At 58.5% G+C, this 20,737-nt stretch overlaps 1 protein-coding gene across 1 annotated transcript; it reads right to left on the reverse strand.

Annotated features, from left to right (window-relative positions):
• Positions 1–329: 329 nt before the first annotated feature.
• On the reverse strand, positions 330–20,202 carry LOC136788642 (FACT complex subunit SPT16-like). The gene is given in 28 exon segments (XM_066987237.1): positions 330–1,310; positions 1,412–1,489; positions 4,352–4,481; positions 5,846–5,975; positions 6,079–6,248; positions 6,398–6,473; positions 6,577–6,689; positions 10,193–10,318; positions 10,394–10,512; positions 10,605–10,731; positions 10,829–10,964; positions 11,068–11,195; positions 12,882–13,035; positions 13,113–13,228; positions 13,306–13,401; positions 14,259–14,324; positions 14,458–14,478; positions 14,480–14,571; positions 14,672–14,745; positions 14,836–14,926; positions 15,011–15,183; positions 15,985–16,037; positions 16,040–16,138; positions 16,225–16,364; positions 16,443–16,620; positions 17,858–18,028; positions 18,115–18,207; positions 20,026–20,202. Coding segments are annotated over 28 exon segments (3,381 nt in total). The 5' UTR covers positions 20,092–20,202; the 3' UTR covers positions 330–945.
• Positions 20,203–20,737: the final 535 nt, after the last annotated feature.

Here is a 20,737-nt window from a genome sequence, read left to right on the forward strand (position 1 = left end):
TGAGGGGGAGAGACTGCGGTGGGGGTCGGCGCGGGGATTGGGCGGCGGGGCTGCTCGTCAGGCGGGTTAGCCAATAGGAAGGGAGAGCGGTGGGGAGGGCCCGCCTCTTGGCTCGAAGGGAGGGGGGAGGCCAACGGGCTGAGGCGGCGGGAGGGCGGGCCCTCGGCGGAACGCGCGCTGTGATTGGCTGACGCTTCAAGAACGCCGCGACGCGATTGGCCGGCGGCCCTGTCACTCCCCCCTCCCTCCCCGAGCGGTCTCCTCAGGTGCGCCCCCCCCCCCCCCCCCGCCCCGAATGTCCTAAAACAAGCACTTTTCACCCCAAAAAGTTACAAAAAACACCACTTGTCTTTTATTGAACGCGGCGCGTGGAAAAGACCGAGGGCTACCGGCTACGGCCAAAGTCGGGGGGGGCCAAAAAACGTTAAAAAAAAATAAATATTTATCCTCCTGCGGGGCAGGGGGATAAATAGGGCGGAATTTGGGGTTTTGGGGTGTTTTTTTTGTTTTTGGGGTGCCCCCCCTAAAAATTTTGGGGGACCCCCCCCAGTATTGTCCCAGCGCATTTTGGGCCCGTCTCAGGGGCGTTTTAGGGGTCCCCCCTCCCCAAATTCAGAAACTTTGGGGGGGGGGGGGGGGGGGGGACGCACGCAAATTTTGGGGTGAATCTGGGGGTTTTGGGGTCCCCCCCCCCCACCTCTATGGCTTTTTGGGGACCCCCCAGCCCGAAGCTGGGCGGGGGGGGGGGTTCGGCCCCCGTTTTGGGGTCGTTAACCCCGATTTCGGGGCTCGCTTTGGGGCCCGCGGCCGCCATTTTGGGGGGTCCGCGGCCGCCATTTTGAGGCCCCCGCGCCCCCGTTTTTGGGGTTTCCGAGCCCAAATCTTGGGGTTTTTGAGCCCAAATCTTGGGGATTTGGGGCTTTTGGGGCTCCCAAGTTCGTCCCCTTAAAAAGGGGGTGACCCCCGCACCCCAAAAAAAAAAACAACAACAAAACAAACACAACCCCAACCCCGCGCCAAGCCTTGGTCCGGCCCCCCCCCCCCCCCCCGCGAGGAAAAAAACCAAAAAAACGCCAAAAACAACCCCCCAAAAAAACCCCAAAACCCAGGAAAACGGGGGCAAAAAAACGAGTCCGTGAAGGATTTCGGGGGGACGGGCCCCCCGGCCCCCCGATCCTTACTTCCTCTTCTTTTTCGGGGGCCCCCGCTGCGGCCGGGGCTGCGGGCGCTGTGGCGGCCGTGAGCCGGAGCCTTCCTCTTGCGGCTGCGGCCGTGCTCCTCCTCCTCCTCGTACTGGCTCTCGCGGTCGGCTTTGGGTGGTTTTTTGGGGGGAAAAAGGCCGAAAACGGTTAAAGGAGAACCCCCAAACCCGCCAAAAAATTGACCCGAAAAAGAGCCTCCGCGGCCTCACCTTTGCGGGCCTCCTCCTCCAGCTCGTCCCAGTCCTTGCCGCTCTCCTCCTCGCTCCCCAGGGACTCCTTGGAGTATTCTGGGGGGGACGACGGGGGTTAGGGGGGGACACCGGGGACGTGGAGGCCGCCTCCTCGGGGATGTGGAGGCCACCTCCTTGGGAAGATGGAGGCCGCCTCCATGGGGACGTGGAGGCCACTTCTTTGGGGACATGGAGGCCACCTCCTTGGGGACATTATGTCTTGACTCTTGAGGACATGGAGGCCATCTCCATGGGGACATGGAGGCCACCTCCTTGGGGATGTAGAGGCCACCTCCTTGGGGATGTAGAGGCCACCTCCTTGGGGACGTGGCATCTTGACTCTTGAGGAGGTGGAGGCCAGCTCCATCGGGACGTGGAGGCTACTTCTTTGGGGACAAGGAGGCCATCTCCTTGGGGATTTGGAGGCCACCTCCTTGGGGATGTGGAGGCTACTTCTTTGGGGACATGGAAGCCACCTCCTTGGGGATTTAGAGGCCACCTACTTGGGGACGTGACACCTTGACTTTTGGGGACGTGGAGGCTACTTCTTTTGGGGACAAGGAGGCCACCTCCTTGGGGATTTGGAGGCCACCTCCTTGGGGACATGGCGCCTTGACTCTTGGGGACATGGAGGCCACCTCCTTAGGAATGTGGAGGCCACCTCCATGGGGACGTGGCGCCTTGACTCTTGGGGAGGTGGAGGCCACCTCCTTGGGGATTTAGAGGCCACCTCCTTGGGGACGTGACACCTTGACTCTTGGGGACATGGAGGCCACCTCCATGGGGACGTGGCATCTTGACTCTTGGGGAGGTGGAGGCCAGCTCCATGGGGACGTGGAGGCTACTTTGGGGATGTGGAGGCCACCTCCTTGGGGACCTGGCGTCTTGACTCTTGAGGACATGGAGGCCACCTCCTCAGGAATGTGGAGGCCACCTCCTTGGGGACGTGGTGTCTTGACTCTTGGGGATGTAGAGGCCACCTCCTTGGGGTCATGGAGGCCACTTCTTTGGGGACGTGGAGGCCGCCTCCTTGGGGATGTAGAGGCCACCTCCTTGGGGTCATGGAGGCCACTTCTTTGGGGACGTGGAGGCCGCCTCCTTGGGGATGTAGAGGCCACCTCCTCGGGAGGTGGTGGCTACCTTCTGGGGGACATCTTGTCTCTTGGGGAGATGGAGGCCACTTCTTTGGGGATGTGGAGGCCACCTCCTTGGGGATGTGGAGGCTACTTCTTTGGGCATTTAGAGGCCACCTCCTTGGGAACATGGAAGCCACCTCCTTGGGGACATGGAAGCCACCTCCTTGGGGACATGGAAGCCACCTCCTTGGGGATTTAGAGGCCACCTACTTGAGGACATGACACCTTGACTTTTGGGGATGTGGAGGCTACTTCTTTGGGGACAAGGAGGCCACCTCCTTGGGGATTTGGAGGCCACCTCCTTGGGGACATGGCGCCTTGACTCTTGAGGACATGGAGGCCACCTCCTTAGGAATGTGGAGGCCACCTCCATGGGACCTGGTGTCTTGACTCTTGAGGACATGGAGGCCACCTCCTCAGGAATGTGGAGGCCACCTCCTTGGGGACGTGGTGTCTTGACTCTTGGGGATGTAGAGGCCACCTCCTTGGGGTCATGGAGGCCACTTCTTTGGGGACGTGGAGGCCACCTCCTTGGGGATGTGGAGGCTACTTCTTTGGGCATTTAGAGGCCACCTCCTTGGGAACATGGAAGCCACCTCCTTGGGGACATGGAAGCCACCTCCTTGGGGATTTAGAGGCCACCTCCTTGGGGACATGGTGTCTTGACTCTTGGGGATGTAGAGGCCACCTCCTTGGGGACATGGAGGCTACTTCTTTGGGGACAAGGAGGCCACCTCCTTGGGGATTTGGAGGCAACCTCCTTGAGGACATGGCGTCTTGACTCTTGGGGATGTAGAGGCCACCTCCTTGGGGACGTGACACCTTGACTCTTGGGGACGTGGAGGCTACCTCCTTGGGGATTTGGAGGCCACCTCCTTGGGGACATGGAGGCCACCTCCTTGGGGACATGGAGGCCACCTCCTTGGGGACATGGAGGCCACCTCCTTGGGGACATGGTGTCTTGACTCTTGGGGATGTAGAGGCCACCTCCTTGGGGACGTGACACCTTGACTCTTGGGGACGTGGAGGCTACTTCTTTGGGGACATAGAGGCCACCTCCTTAGGAATGTGGAGGCCACCTCCTTGGGGACATGGAGGGCCACTTCTTTGGGGACATGGAGGCCACCTCCTTGGGGATTTGGAGGCAACCTCCTTGGGGACATGGAGGCCCCTTCTTTGGGGATGTGGAGGCCACCTCCTCGAGGCTTTAGAGGCCACCTCCTTGGGGACATGACACCTTGACTCTTGGGGAGGTGGAGGCCAACTCCTTAGGAATGTGGAGGCCACTTCCTTTGGGACATGGAGGCCACTTCTTTGGGGACATGGCACCGGGATCTTTGGGGCCATGGAGGCCACCTCCCTGGGGATTTAGAGGCCACCTCAATGGGAGGTGGCGGCTACCTCCTTGGGGACATCTTGTCTCTTGGGGAGATGGAGGCCACCTCCTTGGGGACACGGAGGCTACTTCTTTGGGGATTTTAGAGGCCACCTCCTTGGGGACATGGAGGCTACTTCTTTGGGGATGTGGAGGCCGCCTCCTTGAGGATTTAGAGGCCACCTCCTTGGGGATGTGGAGGCCACCTCCTTTGGGACATGGAGGCCACTTCTTTGGGGACATGGAGGCCACCTCCTTAGGGATTTAGAGGCCACCTCCGATTTAGAGGCCACCTCCTTGGGCATTTAGAGGCCACCTCCTGGAGGATGTGGCACCTTGACTCTTGGGGACGTGGAGGCCACCTCCCCGGGGACGTGGAGGCTCCCTGGGGTCTGGGCGGGCGCGTACCGGACTCCTCGGCCTCGGAGGAGTAATCCTCGTCGCTGTCCTCCTCCTCCTCCTCGTAGTCCTCCTCCGAGGGGTTGAAGGTCTCGTCCTCGATCTCCGACTCCGACTCGCCCACCTCCGCGTCGCTGCCCTGCCGGGGGGGGACACGGCGCGACGTTGGAGGGCAACGAAGGGCCTCAACTGCCCCCGGGAGGTCCGAAACTGCCCCGGGAGGTCCTAAACTGCCCCCGGGAGGACCTCAACTAACCCTGGAGGTCCAAAACTACCCCTGGGAGGACCTCAGCTGCTCCCAGGAGGACCTCAACTAGCCCTGGAGGTCCAAAACTGCCCCAGGAGGTCCAAAACTAACCCTGGAGGTCCAAAACTGCTCCCAGGAGGACCTCAACTAACCCTGGAGGTCCAAAACTACCCCGAGGAGGACCTCAACTGCCCCAGGAGGACCTCAACTAGCCCTGGAGGTCCAAAACTGTCCCCAGGAGGACCTCAACTGCCCATGGAGGTCCAAAACTGCCCCAGGAGGACCTCAACTAACCCTGGAGGTCCAAAACTACCCCGAGGAGGACCTCAACTGCCCCAGAAGGACCTCAACTAGCCCTGGAGGTCCAAAACTGTCCCCAGGAGGACCTCAACTGCCCATGGAGGTCCAAAACTACCCCCGGGAGGACCTCAACTAGCCCTGGAGGTCCAAAACTGCCCCCACAAGGACCTCAACTGCCCCCAGGAGGTCCAAAACTGCCCCCAGGAGGACCTCAACTGCCCCAGGAGGACCTCAACTAGCCCTGGAGGTCCAAAACTGTCCCCAGGAGGACCTCAACTGCCCATGGAGGTCCAAAACTGCCCCCGGGAGGACCTCAACTGCCCCTGGAGGACCTCAACTAGCCCTGGAGGTCCAAAACTGTCCCCAGGAGGACCTCAACTAGCCCTGGAGGTCCAAAACTGCCCCAGGAGGACCTCAACTACCCCTGGAGGTCCAAAACTACCCCCGGAGGACCTCAACTAACCCTGGAGGTCCAAAACTGCCCCCGCAAGGACCTCAACTGCCCACAGGAGGTCCAAAACTGCCCCCGCAAGGACCTCAACTGCCCCCAGGAGGTCCAAAACTGCCCCCAGGAGGTCCAAAAACTGCCCCCAGGAGGTCCAAAACTGCCCTGGGAGGACCTCAACTAACCCTGGAGGTCTAAAACTGCCCCCGGGAGGTCCCCAAATTGCCCCCGGGAGGACCAAAACTGCCCCGGGAGGTTCCCAAATTGCCCCCAGGAGGACCTCAACTAACCCTAGAGGACCTCAACTGCCCCAGGAGGTCCAAAACTACCCCCAGGAGGACCTCAACTAACCCAGGAGGTCCAAAACTACTCCCATTAAGACCAAAACTACCCCTGGAGGTCCAACACTGCCCCCAGGTGGACCTCAACTGCCCCTGGAGGTCCAAAACTGCCCCCAGGAGGACCCCAACTGCCCCGGGGAGGTCCCCAAGTTGCCCAGGGAGGTCCTCACCTCGCCTTCGGGCTCCAAGAAGGACCACCCGCCCTGCTCGAAGAAGCCCTCGGGGTCGTCCACGATGGTCTTCATGATCTTGGTCCAGTTGAGCGACTGGACGCCCTCGGTGTACTTGAGGTCGCAGGAGCTGGGCGAGGAAGGGGGGAGGGTGAGGAGGAAGAGGAGGCTGGAGGAGGCGGTGGGGCCTCGGGGTGGGGTGGGGTGGGGTGGGGTGGGGGGAGGACACTGACTTGAGCCACTCCTTGATGGGGTCGAGGGAGGCGACGGGGATGGCGTTGATCATGGTGACCTTCTTGCTGTAGTCCTTGTAGACGATGACCATGTCGAAGTTCTTGAGGTGGAACTGCACCCGCTCGAAGTGGATCAGCTCCACCTCGTCCAGGGTCACCACGAAGGGAGGCTGGGGAGGAGGAGGAGGAGGAGGAGGAGGAGGAGGAGGAGGAGGAGGAGGAGGAGGAGGAGGAGGCAACCGTCAAGCGGGAGGTCCCGCCGGCCTCCGAACCCGCTTCGTTTCGGCCCCCCCCAAAAAAAAAAAGCGAAGGCCCTCACCCATTCCGTGCAGTTCACCAAGGCGCTGCTGGTGGGTTGGAGGAGGCAGGTGCTGCGGTACGGGGCGCCGTTGAACCTGGAGGAGACGCGCGGTGGGCTCGGGGGGCTCCAAAGGTGGGGTTTTTTTGGGGGAAAAAAGAGGTATTTTGGGGTCTCCTCGCCCCGGAGGCCCTACTCACCCCAGCTCCCGGAAGGGCACCTCGAACTCCAGCTCCTCCTTGGTGAGGGCCTCCACCTTCTCGATGAAGTTCTTGAAGGCCGTCTTCAGCTTGTGGCGCATCTCCCGCTCCATCTGGGGGGGACCTGGGGGGTCAGCGGCCCCAAAACCACCACCAGAACCCCCAAAACCACCCCAGAACACCCAAAAGCACCCCAAGATCGCCCCGAAACACCCCAAGGACCTCCAAACCCACCCCAATGGTCAAAAACATCTCCTGAATCCTGAAAACCTCCCCAAGAACTCCCCAAAGCCACCCCGAGGACCCCCAAAGCCACCCCGAGGACCCCCAAAAACCACCCCAATGGTCAAAAGCATCTCCAGAATCCTAAAAACCTCCCCAAGAACTCCCCCAAGCACCCTAAAAAAACAAAAGACCCCCCCCCCAAAGGCAAAAAACCACCCGAAGAACCCAAAAGACAGCCCGAGAACCTCCCAGACTGCTCCAAGAACCTCTAAGACCCCAAAAGACTCTTCCGGAACCCAAAAGACACTCCCAGAACCTCCAAGACCACCCCCAGAACAGAAAAGACTCTTCTAGAACCCAAAACACACCCCCAGAACCCTCAAAACCACCCCAAGAACCCAAAACACCACCCTAAAACTGAAAACACCTCCCCAGGAACCCAAAAGACCACCCAAGACCCCAGAAGACCACCCACCCAAAACCCACTCGAGAACCCTCAAAACCACCTCAAGAACCCAAAGCACCATCCAAGACCCCAAAAGACTCTTCCAGAACCCTCGAAACCACCCCAAGAACCTCCAAAACGACGCTGAGAACCCAAAAAACCTGAGAACGCCCAAAAGCACCCCGAGAACCCAAAAGACCACCCCAGGAACCCAAAAGACCTCAAGAACCTCTAAAACCACCCCAAGAACCCAAAATACCACCTGGACAACACAAAACACCACCAGATAATGCTCAAAACCACCCCGAGAACCCAAGATACCACCCCAAGAAACCAAAAGACTCTTCCAGAACCCAAAACACCTCCCGGAGAACCTCCAAGACCACCCCAAGACCCCAAAACACCACTGAAGAACCCAAAACACCACCCAAGAACCCTCAAAACCACCCCGAGACCCAAAACACCGCCCGGAAACCTCAAAAACCACCCCAAGACCCCAAAACACCAAAAGAACTCACCCCGAGAACCCAAAATACCCCTCAAAAACCAAAAGACTCCCAGAACCCTGAAAACTACCCCGAGAACCCTCAAAACCACCCTGAGACCCCAAAATACCTCCGGGAGGACCTCCAAGACCACCCCGAGACCCCAAAACACCACTCAAGGACACTCAAAACCACCCCGAGACCCCAAAACACCACCCAAGAACCCTCTAAACCACCTCGAGACCCAAAACACCTCCTGGAGAACCTCCAAGACCACCCCAAGACCCCAAAACACCACTGAAGAACTCAAAACACCACCAAGAACCCTTAAAACCACCCCAAGAACCCAAAACACCTCCCTGGAGAACCTCGAAAACCACCCTGAGACCCCAAGACACCACCCAAGAACCCTCTAAACCACCCCGAGACCCCAAAACACCTCCTGGAGAACCTCCAAGACCACCCCAAGACCCCAAAACACCACTGAAGAACCCTCTAAACCACCCCGAGATCCCAAAACACCTCCTGGAGAACCTCCAAGACCACCCCGAGACCCCAAAACACCACCGAAGAACCCTCAAAACCACCCCGAGTCCCCAAAACACCTCCCGGAAACCTCCAAGACCACCCCGAGACCCCAAAACACCACCCAAGAACCCTCAAAACCACCCCGACACCTCAAAACACCTCACAGAAACCCTCAAGACCTCCCGAGACCCCAAAACACCACCCAAGAACCCTCTAAACCACCCCGACACCCAAAACACCTCCTGGAGAACCTCCAAGACCACCCCGAGACCCCAAAACACCACTGAAGAACCCAAAAGACCACCCCGAGACCCCAAAACACCTCCCAAGAACCCTCAAAACCACCCCGAGACCCCAAAACACCTCCCGGAGAACCCTCAAAAACCACCCCGAGACCCCAAAGCACCACTGAAGTCCCAAAACCCCCCAAGAAACCAAAAGACTCCCAGAAGCCAAAACACCTCCCAGGAACCCTCAAAACCACCCCGAGACCCCAAAACACCTCCTGGAGAACCTCAAAAACCACCCTGAGACCCCAAGACACCTCCCAGAGAACCTCCAAGACCACCCCAAGACCCCAAAACACCACTGAAGAACTCAAAACACCACCCAAGAACCCTCAAAACCACCCCAAGACCCCAAAACACCTCCTGGAGAACCTCAAAAACCACCCTGAGACCCCAAAGCACCACTGAAGAACCCAAAACCACCCCAAGAAACCAAAAGACTCGTCCAGAACCCAAAACACCTCCCAGGAACCCTCAAAACCACCCCGAGACACCCAAAACACCTCCCGGAGAACCTCAAAAACCACCCCAAGACCCCAAAACACCACTGAAGAACCCAGAACACCACCCAAGAAACCTTAAAAACACCTCAAAAACCCAAAACGCCCCCCGGAGATCCTCAAAAACCACCCCGAGACCCCAAAACACCTTCCGGAGAGCCTCCAAGACCACCCCGAGACCCCAAAACACCACCCAAGAACCCAAAAGACCACCCTGAGAACACAAAACACCACCCAAGAACCCTTAAACCCACCCCGAGAACCCAAAACACCACTGAAGAACCCTTAAACCCACCCCGAGAACCCAAAACACCTCCTGGAGAACCTCCAAGACCACCCCAAGACCCCAAAACACCACCCAAGAACCCTCAAAACCACCCCGAGACCCCAAAACACCTCCTGGAGAACCTCCAAGACCACCCCAAGACCCCAAAACACCACTGAAGAACCCAAAACACCACCCCAAGAACCCTCAAAACCACCCCGAGACCCAAAACACCCCTGGAGGACCTCCAAGACCACCCCGAGACCCCAAAACACCACCAAGAACCCTCAAAACCACCCCAAGACCCCCAAAACACCACTGAAGAACCCCCAAAACCACCCCGAGACCCCAAAATACCACCTCCAAGAAACCCCAAAACACTCTCCAGAACCCCCAAAACTACCCCGAGAACCCCAAAACTACACCCGAGAACCCCAAAACTACCCCGAGAACCCCCAAAATACCTCCGGGAGGACCTCCAAGACCACCCCGAGACCCCAAAACACCTCCCCAAGAACCCTCAAAACCACCCCGAGACTCCAAAACACCTCCTGGAGGACCTCCAAGACCACCCCGAGACCCAAAACACCACCCAAGAACCCTCAAAACCACCCCAAGACCCCCAAAACACCACTGAAGAACCCAAAACCACCCCGAGAACCCAAAATACCACCCCAAGAAACCAAAACACTCTTCCAGAACCCTGAAAACTACCCCGAGAACCCCCCAAAACCACCCCGAGACCCAAAACACCTCCCGGAGAACCTCCAAGACCACCCGAGACCCCAAAATACCACCCAAGAACTCTTAAAACCACCCCGAGACCCCAAAACACCACCCAAGAACCCAAAAGCCCACCCTGAGGACCCCCAAAAGCCCACCTGCTCGGCGTAGAGGTCATCTCGGTCGTGCATGTGCTGGTGCTTGCCCAGGTCGGTGGTGATCTCGCCCACCTCCGTGTAGAACTGGACGTCCGTGTGGCGCTTCTTCCCGAACATGATGGCGTTCTGCGACCCAAAAAATCACAAATTTTAGTGTTTTTTCCCCAAAAAAGGACCCCGGGAGCCCCGTCGGTGGAGGACCTTGAGGTGGAAGTGGAGCACGATGATCATCTCGCCGTCGCAGGGCTGGAAGACGGCGTGCTTGATGTTGTTGTAGAGGATGTCCACCTTGTCGCCGCGCACCGAGGTGAAGCGGAACCCTGCGGGGACAACCGAGGCGGCCTCCATCATCATCGTCATCACCGCCACCTTCATCTCCACCACCTCCTCCACCATCTCCACCACCAGGTACCGTTGACGTGGGCCTCCAGCGAGCCCTGCATCCTCTTCTGCGCGATGTTGGGCCGGATGTAGAGGTCCTTCAGCTTGGGGTTGCTCCGGTTGAGGTTGATGACCAACGAGTCCTGCTTCACTATCCCCTGGAGAAGACCGCGACGGGTGCCACCAGCCCCCTAGGCGACACCCGCGGGGACCTCCGCCCGCCGGGGCCTTCCCCCCCCCCCTTTTTTCGGTCACCTCCTTCTCCTTCTCCTCGGCCTCCCGCGTCTTGTAGCGCTTCTGGACCTCCTTGATGATGCGGAAGGCGTTCTGCAGGTTGAGCGCCGGCACCGTCTGCTCGCCCGGCGTCTTCATGTTGGACGCCCGGTAGGTTCTGCCAGGAGGTGGACAACCGCGGGGTCACCCCCCCCCGAAAACGTCCCCGGGGTGTCCCCAGGGTGTCCCCGAGGTGTCCACCACCCCACCCCGTCCCTCACATCTCCTTGACGAAGGTGGCCTCGGGGTTGGGGAAGATGTTGCCTTCGTTGCGCCCCAAGGCGCTGCCGGGGCAGTAGAAGTTGATGCGGAGGTAGGTGTAGTCTCCTTCCACCGACATGCTGATGTTCTGCGCCAAAAACGGACGGTTTGAACCCAAAAAGGGAGGGGGGGGGGGAGTTACGGCGCTTTACGTCCCCCCGAGATGCCAAACGGCGCCTCGCGGCGTCAAATCCGCCCGATTTCACCCCAAAAAGACCGACGTTGAGGTTCTCCGACCCCAAAACCCAATGTTGAGGTTCTCACCCCAAAACCCAAAAGCTCGATGCTGAGGTTCTTCACCCCAAAAGCCAACTTTGAGGTTCTGCAACCCCCCAAAACCCAAAACGTCGAGGTTCTGCAACCCCAAAACCCAACATTGAGGTTCTGCAGCCCCAAAACTCAACATTTTTCCACCTCAAAACTCAACGTTTTCCACCCCAAAACCCAACATTGAGGTTCTCCAACCCCAAAACCTGATGTTGAGGTTTTCACCCCAAAACCCAACGTTGAAGTTCTCCAACCCCAAAACCCAACATTTTCTCCAACCCCAAAACCCAACGTTGAGGTTCTCCAACCCCAAAAGTCAACATTTTTCCACCTCAAACCTCAAGGTTTTCTTCACCCCAAAACCCAACGTTTTTTCACCCCAAAAGTCAAGGTTTTCCACCCCAAAACCCAACGTTGAGGTTCTCCAACCCCAAAACCCTACATGTTTTCTCCAACCCCGAAACCCAACGTCGAGGTTCTTCACCCCAAAACCCAACATTGAGGTTCTCCACCCCAAAAGCCAACATTTATCCACCCCAAAACCCAATGTTGAGGCTCTTCACCCCAAAACCCAACATTTTCCACCTCGAAACTCAACGTTTTTCCACCTCAAAACCCAACGTTGAGGTTCTAACCCCAACCCCACCCCGAAACCCGATGTTGAGGTTCTTCACCCCAAAACCCAACGTTTTCTCCAACCCCAAAACCCAACGTTGAGGTTCTTCACCCCAAAACTCAACATGCTGAGGTTCTCCAACCCCAAAACTCAACGTTTTCCACCCCAAAACCCGATGTTGAGGTTCTCCAACCCTAAAATTCAACATTTCTCCACCTCAAAACCCAACGTTGAGGTTCTTCACCCCAAAACCCAACGTTGAGGTTCTTCATCCCCAAAACTCAACGTTTTCCACCCCAAAGCCCAACGTTGAGGTTCTCCAATCCCAAAACTCAATGTTTCTCCACCTCAAAACTCAACGTTTTCCACCCCAAAACCCGATGTTGAGGTTCTCCAACCCTAAAATTCAACATTTCTCCACTCAAAACCCAACGTTGAGGTTCTTCACCCCAAAACCCAACGTTGAGTTTCTTCACCCCAAAACTCAACGTTTTCCACCCCAAAGCCCAACGTTGAGGTTCTCCAACCCCAAAACTCAACTGAGTTTCTCCACCTCAAAACTCAACATTTTCCCACCCCAAAACCCAATGTTGAGGTTCTCCAATCCCAAAACTCAATGTTTCTCCACCCCAAAACCCAAAGTTGAGGTTCTTCACCCCAAAGCCCAACATTGGGGTTCTCCACCCCAAAAACCCTACGTTGAGGTTCTCCAACCCGAAACCCAACGTTTCTCCAGCCCAAAACCCAACCTTGAGGTTCTCCAAGGCTGGACGAACCTTTGGCCGCCTCAGAGAACTTGGGGCACCCCGAGGTGTCCCCAAGCCCCCCAGAACGTCCCCAAACCCCCCAAAATGTCCCCAAAACCCCCCAAAACGTCCCCAAAGCCCCCACCTTGATGGTGGCGATGTGGAAGGGGGTGGCGATGCCGAAGACGGGCATGATGACGGTCTCGTACTTCTTGTCGATGTAGATCTTCATCTCGCGGATGTGGGGCTCCTTGGGCATCAGCGCCGGGTTCTTGTAGGAGATGTTGGACTTCCGGGCTCTGAAAGGAGGGGAAAACGGGTCAAAAAGGGGCCGTTTTGGGGAAAAAAACAGGGAAATCGGGAAAGCGAGGCTCACTTTTGGATCTGCTGCTCGCCCTTCTGCTCGGTCAGGCGGCGGCGGGCTTCTTCATTGAGTTGGGTGGCCAGCTCCTTCTGGTGGGCCCGGCGCTTCTCCTCCGCCGTCAGCTCGTTCTGGAGGACACCGGGAAGGGCGTGGCGGACCCGATTTCCCCCTTTTTTGCCCAAAAAACCCCAGCCCCAAGCCTTACCCGCGTCCGCTCCGTCAGCAGCGCCGCCCGGGAGCTGCGGCCCAAGAGGTCTTCGGCTTCGTCTTTCTCCTCTTCCTCCTCCTCCTCGTCCTCGTTCTGGGGGAAAGAGGGCGTTTTCACGCCAAATTGGCAAAATACGCTGGTTCTGCCCAAATCGCGTCAGAAAAACGCTGGTTTTGCCCAAACCCCGTCAAAAAACGTCGATTTTTCCCAAATCGCGTCAGGAAAATGTCAATTTTGCCCAAATCGAGCGTGAAAAAAGTCAATTTTGCCCAAATCACATCACAAAACCATCAATTTTGCCCAAACCCCAACAGAAAAGAGCCAGTTTTGCCTGAATCACATCAGAAAAAAGTCAATTTTGCCCAAATCATGTCAGGAAAATGCCAATTTGCCCAAATCGTGTCAGGAAAAAAATCAATTTTGCCCAAATCGCATCAGGAAAACCTCTATTTTGCCCAAATCCTGGCAAAAAAAGTCAATTTTGCCCAAATCGCATCAGGAAAACCTCTATTTTGCCCAAATCCTATCAGAAAAAGTCAATTTTGCCCAAATTGTGTCAGGAAAACACCAATTTCGCCCAAACCATGTTGAAAGAAAGTCAATTTGGCCCCAACCGTGTCAGAAAAAAGCCAATTTTGCCCAATTCCTATCAGAAAAAAAGTCAATTTTACCCAAATCACGTCAGGGGAATGTCCGTTTTGCCCAAACCTAGCGCGAAAAAAGCTAAATTTTGCCCAAACCACGTCAGAAAAAAGCTAAATTTTGCCCAAACCATGACAGAAAAAAGCCAATTTTGCCCAATCCCCACGTCGGAAAAATGTGAATTTTGCCCAAACCACGTCGGAAAAATGTGATTTTTGCCCAAACCGCGTCAGAAAACCGTGAATTTTGACCAAATTAGGAGAAAAAAAAAGAGTTTTTGCCCCCCCAAAACATCCTCCGGGCATCACCTTGAGGAAGATCCCGACATTCTTGACCTTCTTCTTGACGGCGGTCAGGATGACGGCGGGGCCGTCCTGCGAGGAGGAAGAGGAGGAGAAGGAGGAGAGAAGAAGAAGAAGAAGAAGAAGAAGAAGAAGAAGAAGAGCGTGGGGTCGCGGCCGGGTGGCGGCCCCTCGGGGTGGGGCCCGACGCCACCGGCGTCCCCACCTCGTCCACCAGCACGGTGTCCGCCGATGAACATGGCGTAGGTGCGCTCCTCCGGCTTCTTGCCCTCCTTGTTGGGCAGGTCCGAGAAGCCCACGTTGATGCTGAAGACCATGCCTGGAGAAGGAGGCGGCGGGGACGTTGGGGACGTTGGGGGGGACACCGCGGGGACCCCCCCCGAAAAAAGGGGGGACGTCGCCGTGGAAGTGCTCCTCACCCTTCTTGAGGCGCTGCTGGTTCTTGCTGTTGATGACGAGCGAGCCTTCCCGGAACTCGATCCCCATGGCGAAGCTGGAGACCACCAGAAGGTCCTCAAGACCTCCCCGAAACGTCCCCAAAACGTCCCCAAAACGTCCCCGAGGTGCCCCTCCCCCTTCTCACCCCAAGTTCTTGGTGATCTTGCTCAGCAGCTCCGGCTTCTGCTTCTTCACCACCTCCATCACCGCCCCGTAGACGTCGCAGAGCCGCGCCCCTGCCGAGGAGAAGGAGGGCGCTGAGGACCTCCCGGCGGCCCCGAGGCGTCCCCCCCACCCCAACCCCACCCCGAGGTCCCCACCGTGCCGCATCTCCTTCAGCATCTCCTCCTGCAGCTGCAGGAGGAAGGCGTAGTGGTCCTGCATCTCCTGCGGGGGGTCCACCATCAGCGTGCGCACCAGGTTGGAGCAGTAGGACTTGTAGCGGATGCCCATGGCGCAGGTGATGGCCCCGAAGTGCATGTGGTTCTTGTCACTGGGGGGGGGACAGCGGGGGACAATGACGCCCTCCCCGACCCCAAAACCCCCTTGAGATTCTCCAAAACCCTCCCTGAGGTCTTCACGGTGGAACGCGAAGCCCGGCGGCGAAGCCCCCTTAGATGCCACCACCATGGAACCCCAACGGCGAAGCCCCCTTAGATGCCACCACCATGGAACCCCAACGGCGAAGCCCCCTTAGATGCCACCATGATGGAACCCCAACGGCCAAGCCCCTTAGATGCCACCACAATGGAACCCCAACGGCGAAGCCCCCTTAGATGCCACCACCATGGAACCCCAACAGCGAAGCCCCCTCAGATGCCACCATGATGGAACCCCAACACCGAAGCCCCCTTAGATGCCACCATGATGGAACCCCAACGGCCAAGCCCCCTTAGATGCCACCATGATGGAACCCTTGCACCAAAGCCCCCTTAGATGCCGCCATGATGGAACCCCAACACCGAAGCCCCCTTAGATGCCACCATGATGGAACCCTTGCACCAAAGCCCCCTCAGATGCCCTGGCAAAGCCCCCTTAGATGCCACCATGATGGAACCCTTGCACCAAAGCCCCCTCAGATGCCACCGTGATGGAACCCCAACGCCGAAGCCCCCTTAGATGCCACCATGCCGCAACCCTTGCACTGAAGCCCCCCCAGATGCCACCATGATGGAACCCTTGCACCAAAGCCCCCCCAGATGCCACCAGCCTCGGGACGGGGACGGTTTTGGGGCCCAATCTCGGGGAGAAGAAGTTTTTGGGGGGGGGGGGACGACTTTTGGGGCCGGCCCACCTGACCACGCTGAACTTGAGGTTGTAGTTGCCGCCGCTCTGGATGATGGGGGGGGGTAGCACATCTCCACGGTGGACGGGTCGGCCCCCGCCAGGTACTTCTTCTCCTCGATGGCCTTCTCCACCGACTCGGCCAGCTTGCTGTGCCGCACCTTCTGCGGGGAGGACGCGGCGGTGGCCTCGTGTCCCCTCGCTGCTGCCCCACCCCCCACCCCCCGCGTGTCCCCCCCCCCCCCCAAACCTCGTCGGCGTCCACGATCTCCATCACCCGCTCCTTGAAGAACTTGGAGAAGACCTCGGAGGTGATGGCGGCCGCCTTGCGCATCAGCTGCAGCTCGCCGTCCTCCTTGGCCGCCATGGTGTGAGGCCAAAGCCACGGCGCTGGATGTCCACCTGGGGTGGAGGGGGACATCGGGGTGACGCACGAGCCCCCTCTCCTCCCCCCCCCGGGGGGGCCACGCGGGGGTGGGGAGAACCTTCGAACCTTCTCGAAGCCCTCCTTGCCCAGGCAGTCGTTCCAGCTCCTCATGAAGTCGCCGGGGAACTTGTCCTTGCTGAAGACCCCGATGCGCTTGCCGCCCTTGCTGGCCTTCAGGGCCTCCACCATCTTCTCGAAGTTGGCCTTGTTGCTCTCGTTCTGGGCCGAAAAGCGAAGAGAAACGGTTAAAAGCGCCGGAAGCTGCCCTCCTGTCCCCCGGCGTCCACCGCCGGGCATCACCTCGAGGTGGTGGGACCCCAAAACCACGTCCCCACCTAGACGCCGGAGGACACGGCGTCTCCGTCAGGGTGGTGGGACCCCAAAAGCACGTCCCCACCTCAAAATTGGGGTCCCAATGCCCGTTTCTACCCCCCAAGACCCCAACACCACGTCCCCACCTCAACCTTGGTCATCCCAAGTCGTTCCGCCCTCCTCACCCCCCCAAGACCCCAAAACCACGCTTGCCGCCACCCTCAACCTTCAGGGCCTCCACCATCTTCTCGAAGTTGGCCTTGTTGCTCTCGTTCTGGGCCGAAAAGCGCGGAAAACGGTTAAAAGCGCCGGACGTCCCCACCTCAACCTTGGTCATCCCAACGCCCGTTTCTACCCCCGAGACCCCAAAACCACATCCCCACCTCAACCTTGGCCATCCCAACGCCCATTTTCACCCCCCAAGACCCCAAAACCACGTCCCCACCTCAACCTTGGCCATCCCAACGCCCGTTTCCACCCCCCAAGACCCCAAAACCACGTCCCCACCTCAACCTTGGCCATCCCAACGCCCATTTCCACCCCCCAAGACCCCAAAACCGCGTCCCCACCTCAACCTTGGCCATCCCAACGCCCATTTCCACCCCCAAGACCCCAAAACCACGTCCCCACCTCAAAATTGGGCATCCCAACGCCCATTTCCACCCCCCAAGACCCCAAAACCACGTCCCCACCTCAACCTTGGTCGTCCCAACGCCCATTTCTACCCCCAAGACCCCAAAACCACGTCCCCACCTCAACCTTGGCCATCCCAACGCCCATTTCCACCCCCCAAGACCCCAAAACCACATCCCCACCTCAACCTTGGCCATCCCAACGCCCATTTCCACCCCCCAAGACCCCAAAACCACGTCCCCACCTCAACCTTGGCCATCCCAACGCCCATTTCCACCCCCAAGACCCCAAAACCACGTCCCCACCTCAACCTTGGCCATCCCAACGCCCATTTCCACCCCCCAAGACCCCAGAACCACGTCCCCACCTCAACCTTGGTCATCCCAACGCCCATTTCTACCCCGCGAGACCCCAAAACCACGTCCCCACCTCAACACCCCGCCTCCCGCCGCCCACCTCTGCCCCCCGAACCCCAAAACCCCGCAACCCCGCCCCCGCTCGCCCCCCTCACCTTCTCCCCGCACCAGCAGGGTGATGGCGGGGACCCCGTTGGCGTTGTCCCCCCCTTGCCGGTGGCCACCTGCTTGAGGAACTCCACCTTCTTCTTGCTGGCCATGAAGAGGATCTTGTCCTCGCAGAAGGCCATGATGGTGTCGGTCAGCTCGTACCCAAAAAGCCAGGTCTGGGGGGGCGTTTTAGGGTTTTTTGGGGGGTTCCGAGACCCCAAAAGGTCGAAGTGACCCCAAAAAGGGTCCCCGGGGGGCTCACCTGGAGGGCGGTGGACTTGGCGTAGACAATCTCCTCGTCCACCCCCACCGACACCACGATGGCGTCGACGGCCCCGAACTCCTCCTCGCCTTTCTGGGGGGGGGAAGGGGGAGAGATTTGGGGGCGGGGACCCCCTCCGTGGGTGCCCCGAAATCCTACAGACCCCCCGGAGGACCCCAAAATCCTACAGAGCCCAAAAGTCCCCTCACAAGGACCTCCAGACCCACCAAAATCCCCCCAAAACGTCTCTGAGCCCCCCCAATACCCCCAATAAAACCCCGAATCGCCCCCAAACCTCCCAAAAGACCACCCAAAAACCCCAATAAACCCCCAAATCCCCCTCAAGCCCCCCAAAACCCCCCCAAATCCCCCAATAAAGCCCCTGAGCCCCCCTAAAGCCCCCCAAAATCTCTCTAAATCCCCCAATAAACTTTCAGGGACCCCCCAAGCCCCCTGCAAAAGCCCCAAATCCTCCCAAAATCCTACAAAGACCCCTCCAAACCCCAAATAAACCCCCAAATCCCCCCACAACCCCGCAAATCCCCCAGTAACATCTTTAAGCCCCCCCCCCGAACCCCAAATAAAGCCCCAAATCCACCCCAAATCCCCCAATAAAGCCTCTGGAGCCCTCCAAACCCCCCTCAAATCTCTCTAATCCCCTCCAAATCCCCAATAAAACCCCAAATACCCCCTAAATCCCCCCAAATCCCCAAATAACCCCTTAAAGCCCCCCCAAATCCCAAATAAATCCCCAATCCCCCCCCCCATAACCCTCCCAAATTCCGCAATAACGCCTCTGAGCCCCCCGAAACCCCAAATAAAACCCCAAATCCACCCCAAATCCCCCTGTAAAGCCCCCGAGCCTCCCCTAAACTCCTCAAAGGCCACCCCAAACCCCAAATAAAGCCCCAAATCCACCCCAAATCCCCCAATAAAGCCTCTGAGCCTGCCCTAAGCCCCCTGAAATCCCTTTAAGCCCCCTTAAACCCCAAATAAAGCCCCAAATCCCCCCCATAAGCCCCCCAAATCCCCAATAAAACCCTAAATCCTCCCCCCAAATACCCCAATAAAGCTCCTGAGCGCCCCATAAAAGCCCTCAAAGCCCACCCAAACCCGAAATAAAGCCCCAAATCCCCTGTAAATCCCCCCCAACCCCTCATAACGCCTCAAAGACCCCCCAAAATCCCCAATAAATCCCCAAATCTCCCCCACAACCCCCCCAAATCCCCCAATAACGCCTCTAAGCCCCCCCAAATCCCAAATAAAGCCCCAATTCTCCCCTAAATCCCCCCAAACCCCTCATAATCCCTCGAAGACCCCCCAAATCCCCAATAAAACCCCAAATCCCCCCAATAATGCCTCTAAAAACCCCCGTAACCCCACAAACACACCCCCAAATCCCCAACAAGTCCCCAAATCCCCCCCAAACCCTCCAATAAAGGCCCTGAGCCCCCCTTAAACCCCAAATAAAGCCCCAAATCCCCCCATAACCCCCGCAAATCCCTCAGTAACGCCTCTACGGCCCCCCAAACCCCCAATAAAACCCCAAATCCCCCTCAAATCCCCCCTAAACCCTCTTAATTCCCCCCAAATCCCCCCCAACCCCTCATAACCCCCAACCTCCCCCAAAGCCCCAAATAAAGCCCCAAAGCAACCCATAACCCCCCTAAATCCCCAGCAAAGCCCCAAACTCCCCTCGTAACCCCCCCAAATCCCCCAATAACCCCCCAGATCCCCCCCCAACCCCAAACAAAACCCCAAATCCCCCCTAAACTCCCCCAACCCCCCCCAAATCCCCCAATAACCCCTCTAAGCCCCCTCCCCAAAGCCCCGAACCCCCCTCACACCCCCCCCAGCTCCCCCCCCACCCCCCACAGAACCTTCCAGAACCCCCCCCGCCCCCTCCCCCACCTGCCAGTTGCCATAGAGGCGGCGGACCCGGCGGTAGTAGGCCTCGCGGTCGAGGCTGAGCGCCATGGGGGCGGCCCCGGCGCGGCCTCCGCCTTCCTCCTCCTCCTCCTCCTCCCCCTCTCCTCCTCCTCCTCACGCCGCCTTCCTCCTCCTCCTCCTCACGGCGCCCCCCCGGAAGCGCTTCCGCCGCCGCCGGGCCGGCGCGCGCGCGCCGCCGCTTCCGCTTCCGGGTCGTCGCCATGGCAACCGCGCGTGCGCAGTGTCCCCCTTCCTAAATCCCCGCTTTAAACGCCTCAAAACCGCCCCCAACCCCCTCCCCCCCCTTACAAACCCCCCCAACTCCTCAGTTTTTACCCTTGAAATTAAAATTTTGAGGTAAATTCCTCCTAAATACGCGCAAAGCGCACTCGAACCGCGCTCAATCCTTTTAAAACGCAGAATCCCCCCGTCTAAATCCCCGTTTAAACCCCTCACATGGCGCCCGAACCCCTTCTATCCCCCGCCACCCCTCACTTTTTTACCCTAAAAACTAAAAATTTGAGGTAAATTCGTCATAAGCATACACAAAACGCACTGCGCATGCGCACAGCGCGCGGTGCGCATGCGTAATGAAGCAGCCGAAGGTGCTCCCGCCGCCTGGCAACCCGTGCGCGTGCGCAGTGAGGAAGTAAGGGCAGCGCGGCTCGCGCGCGCATGCGCAGTGGGCAAAGGG

The sequence above is a fragment of the Anser cygnoides genome, chromosome W (genome assembly GCF_040182565.1).
Source record: "Anser cygnoides isolate HZ-2024a breed goose chromosome W, Taihu_goose_T2T_genome, whole genome shotgun sequence".
Classification (NCBI taxonomy): Eukaryota; Metazoa; Chordata; class Aves; order Anseriformes; family Anatidae; genus Anser; species Anser cygnoides.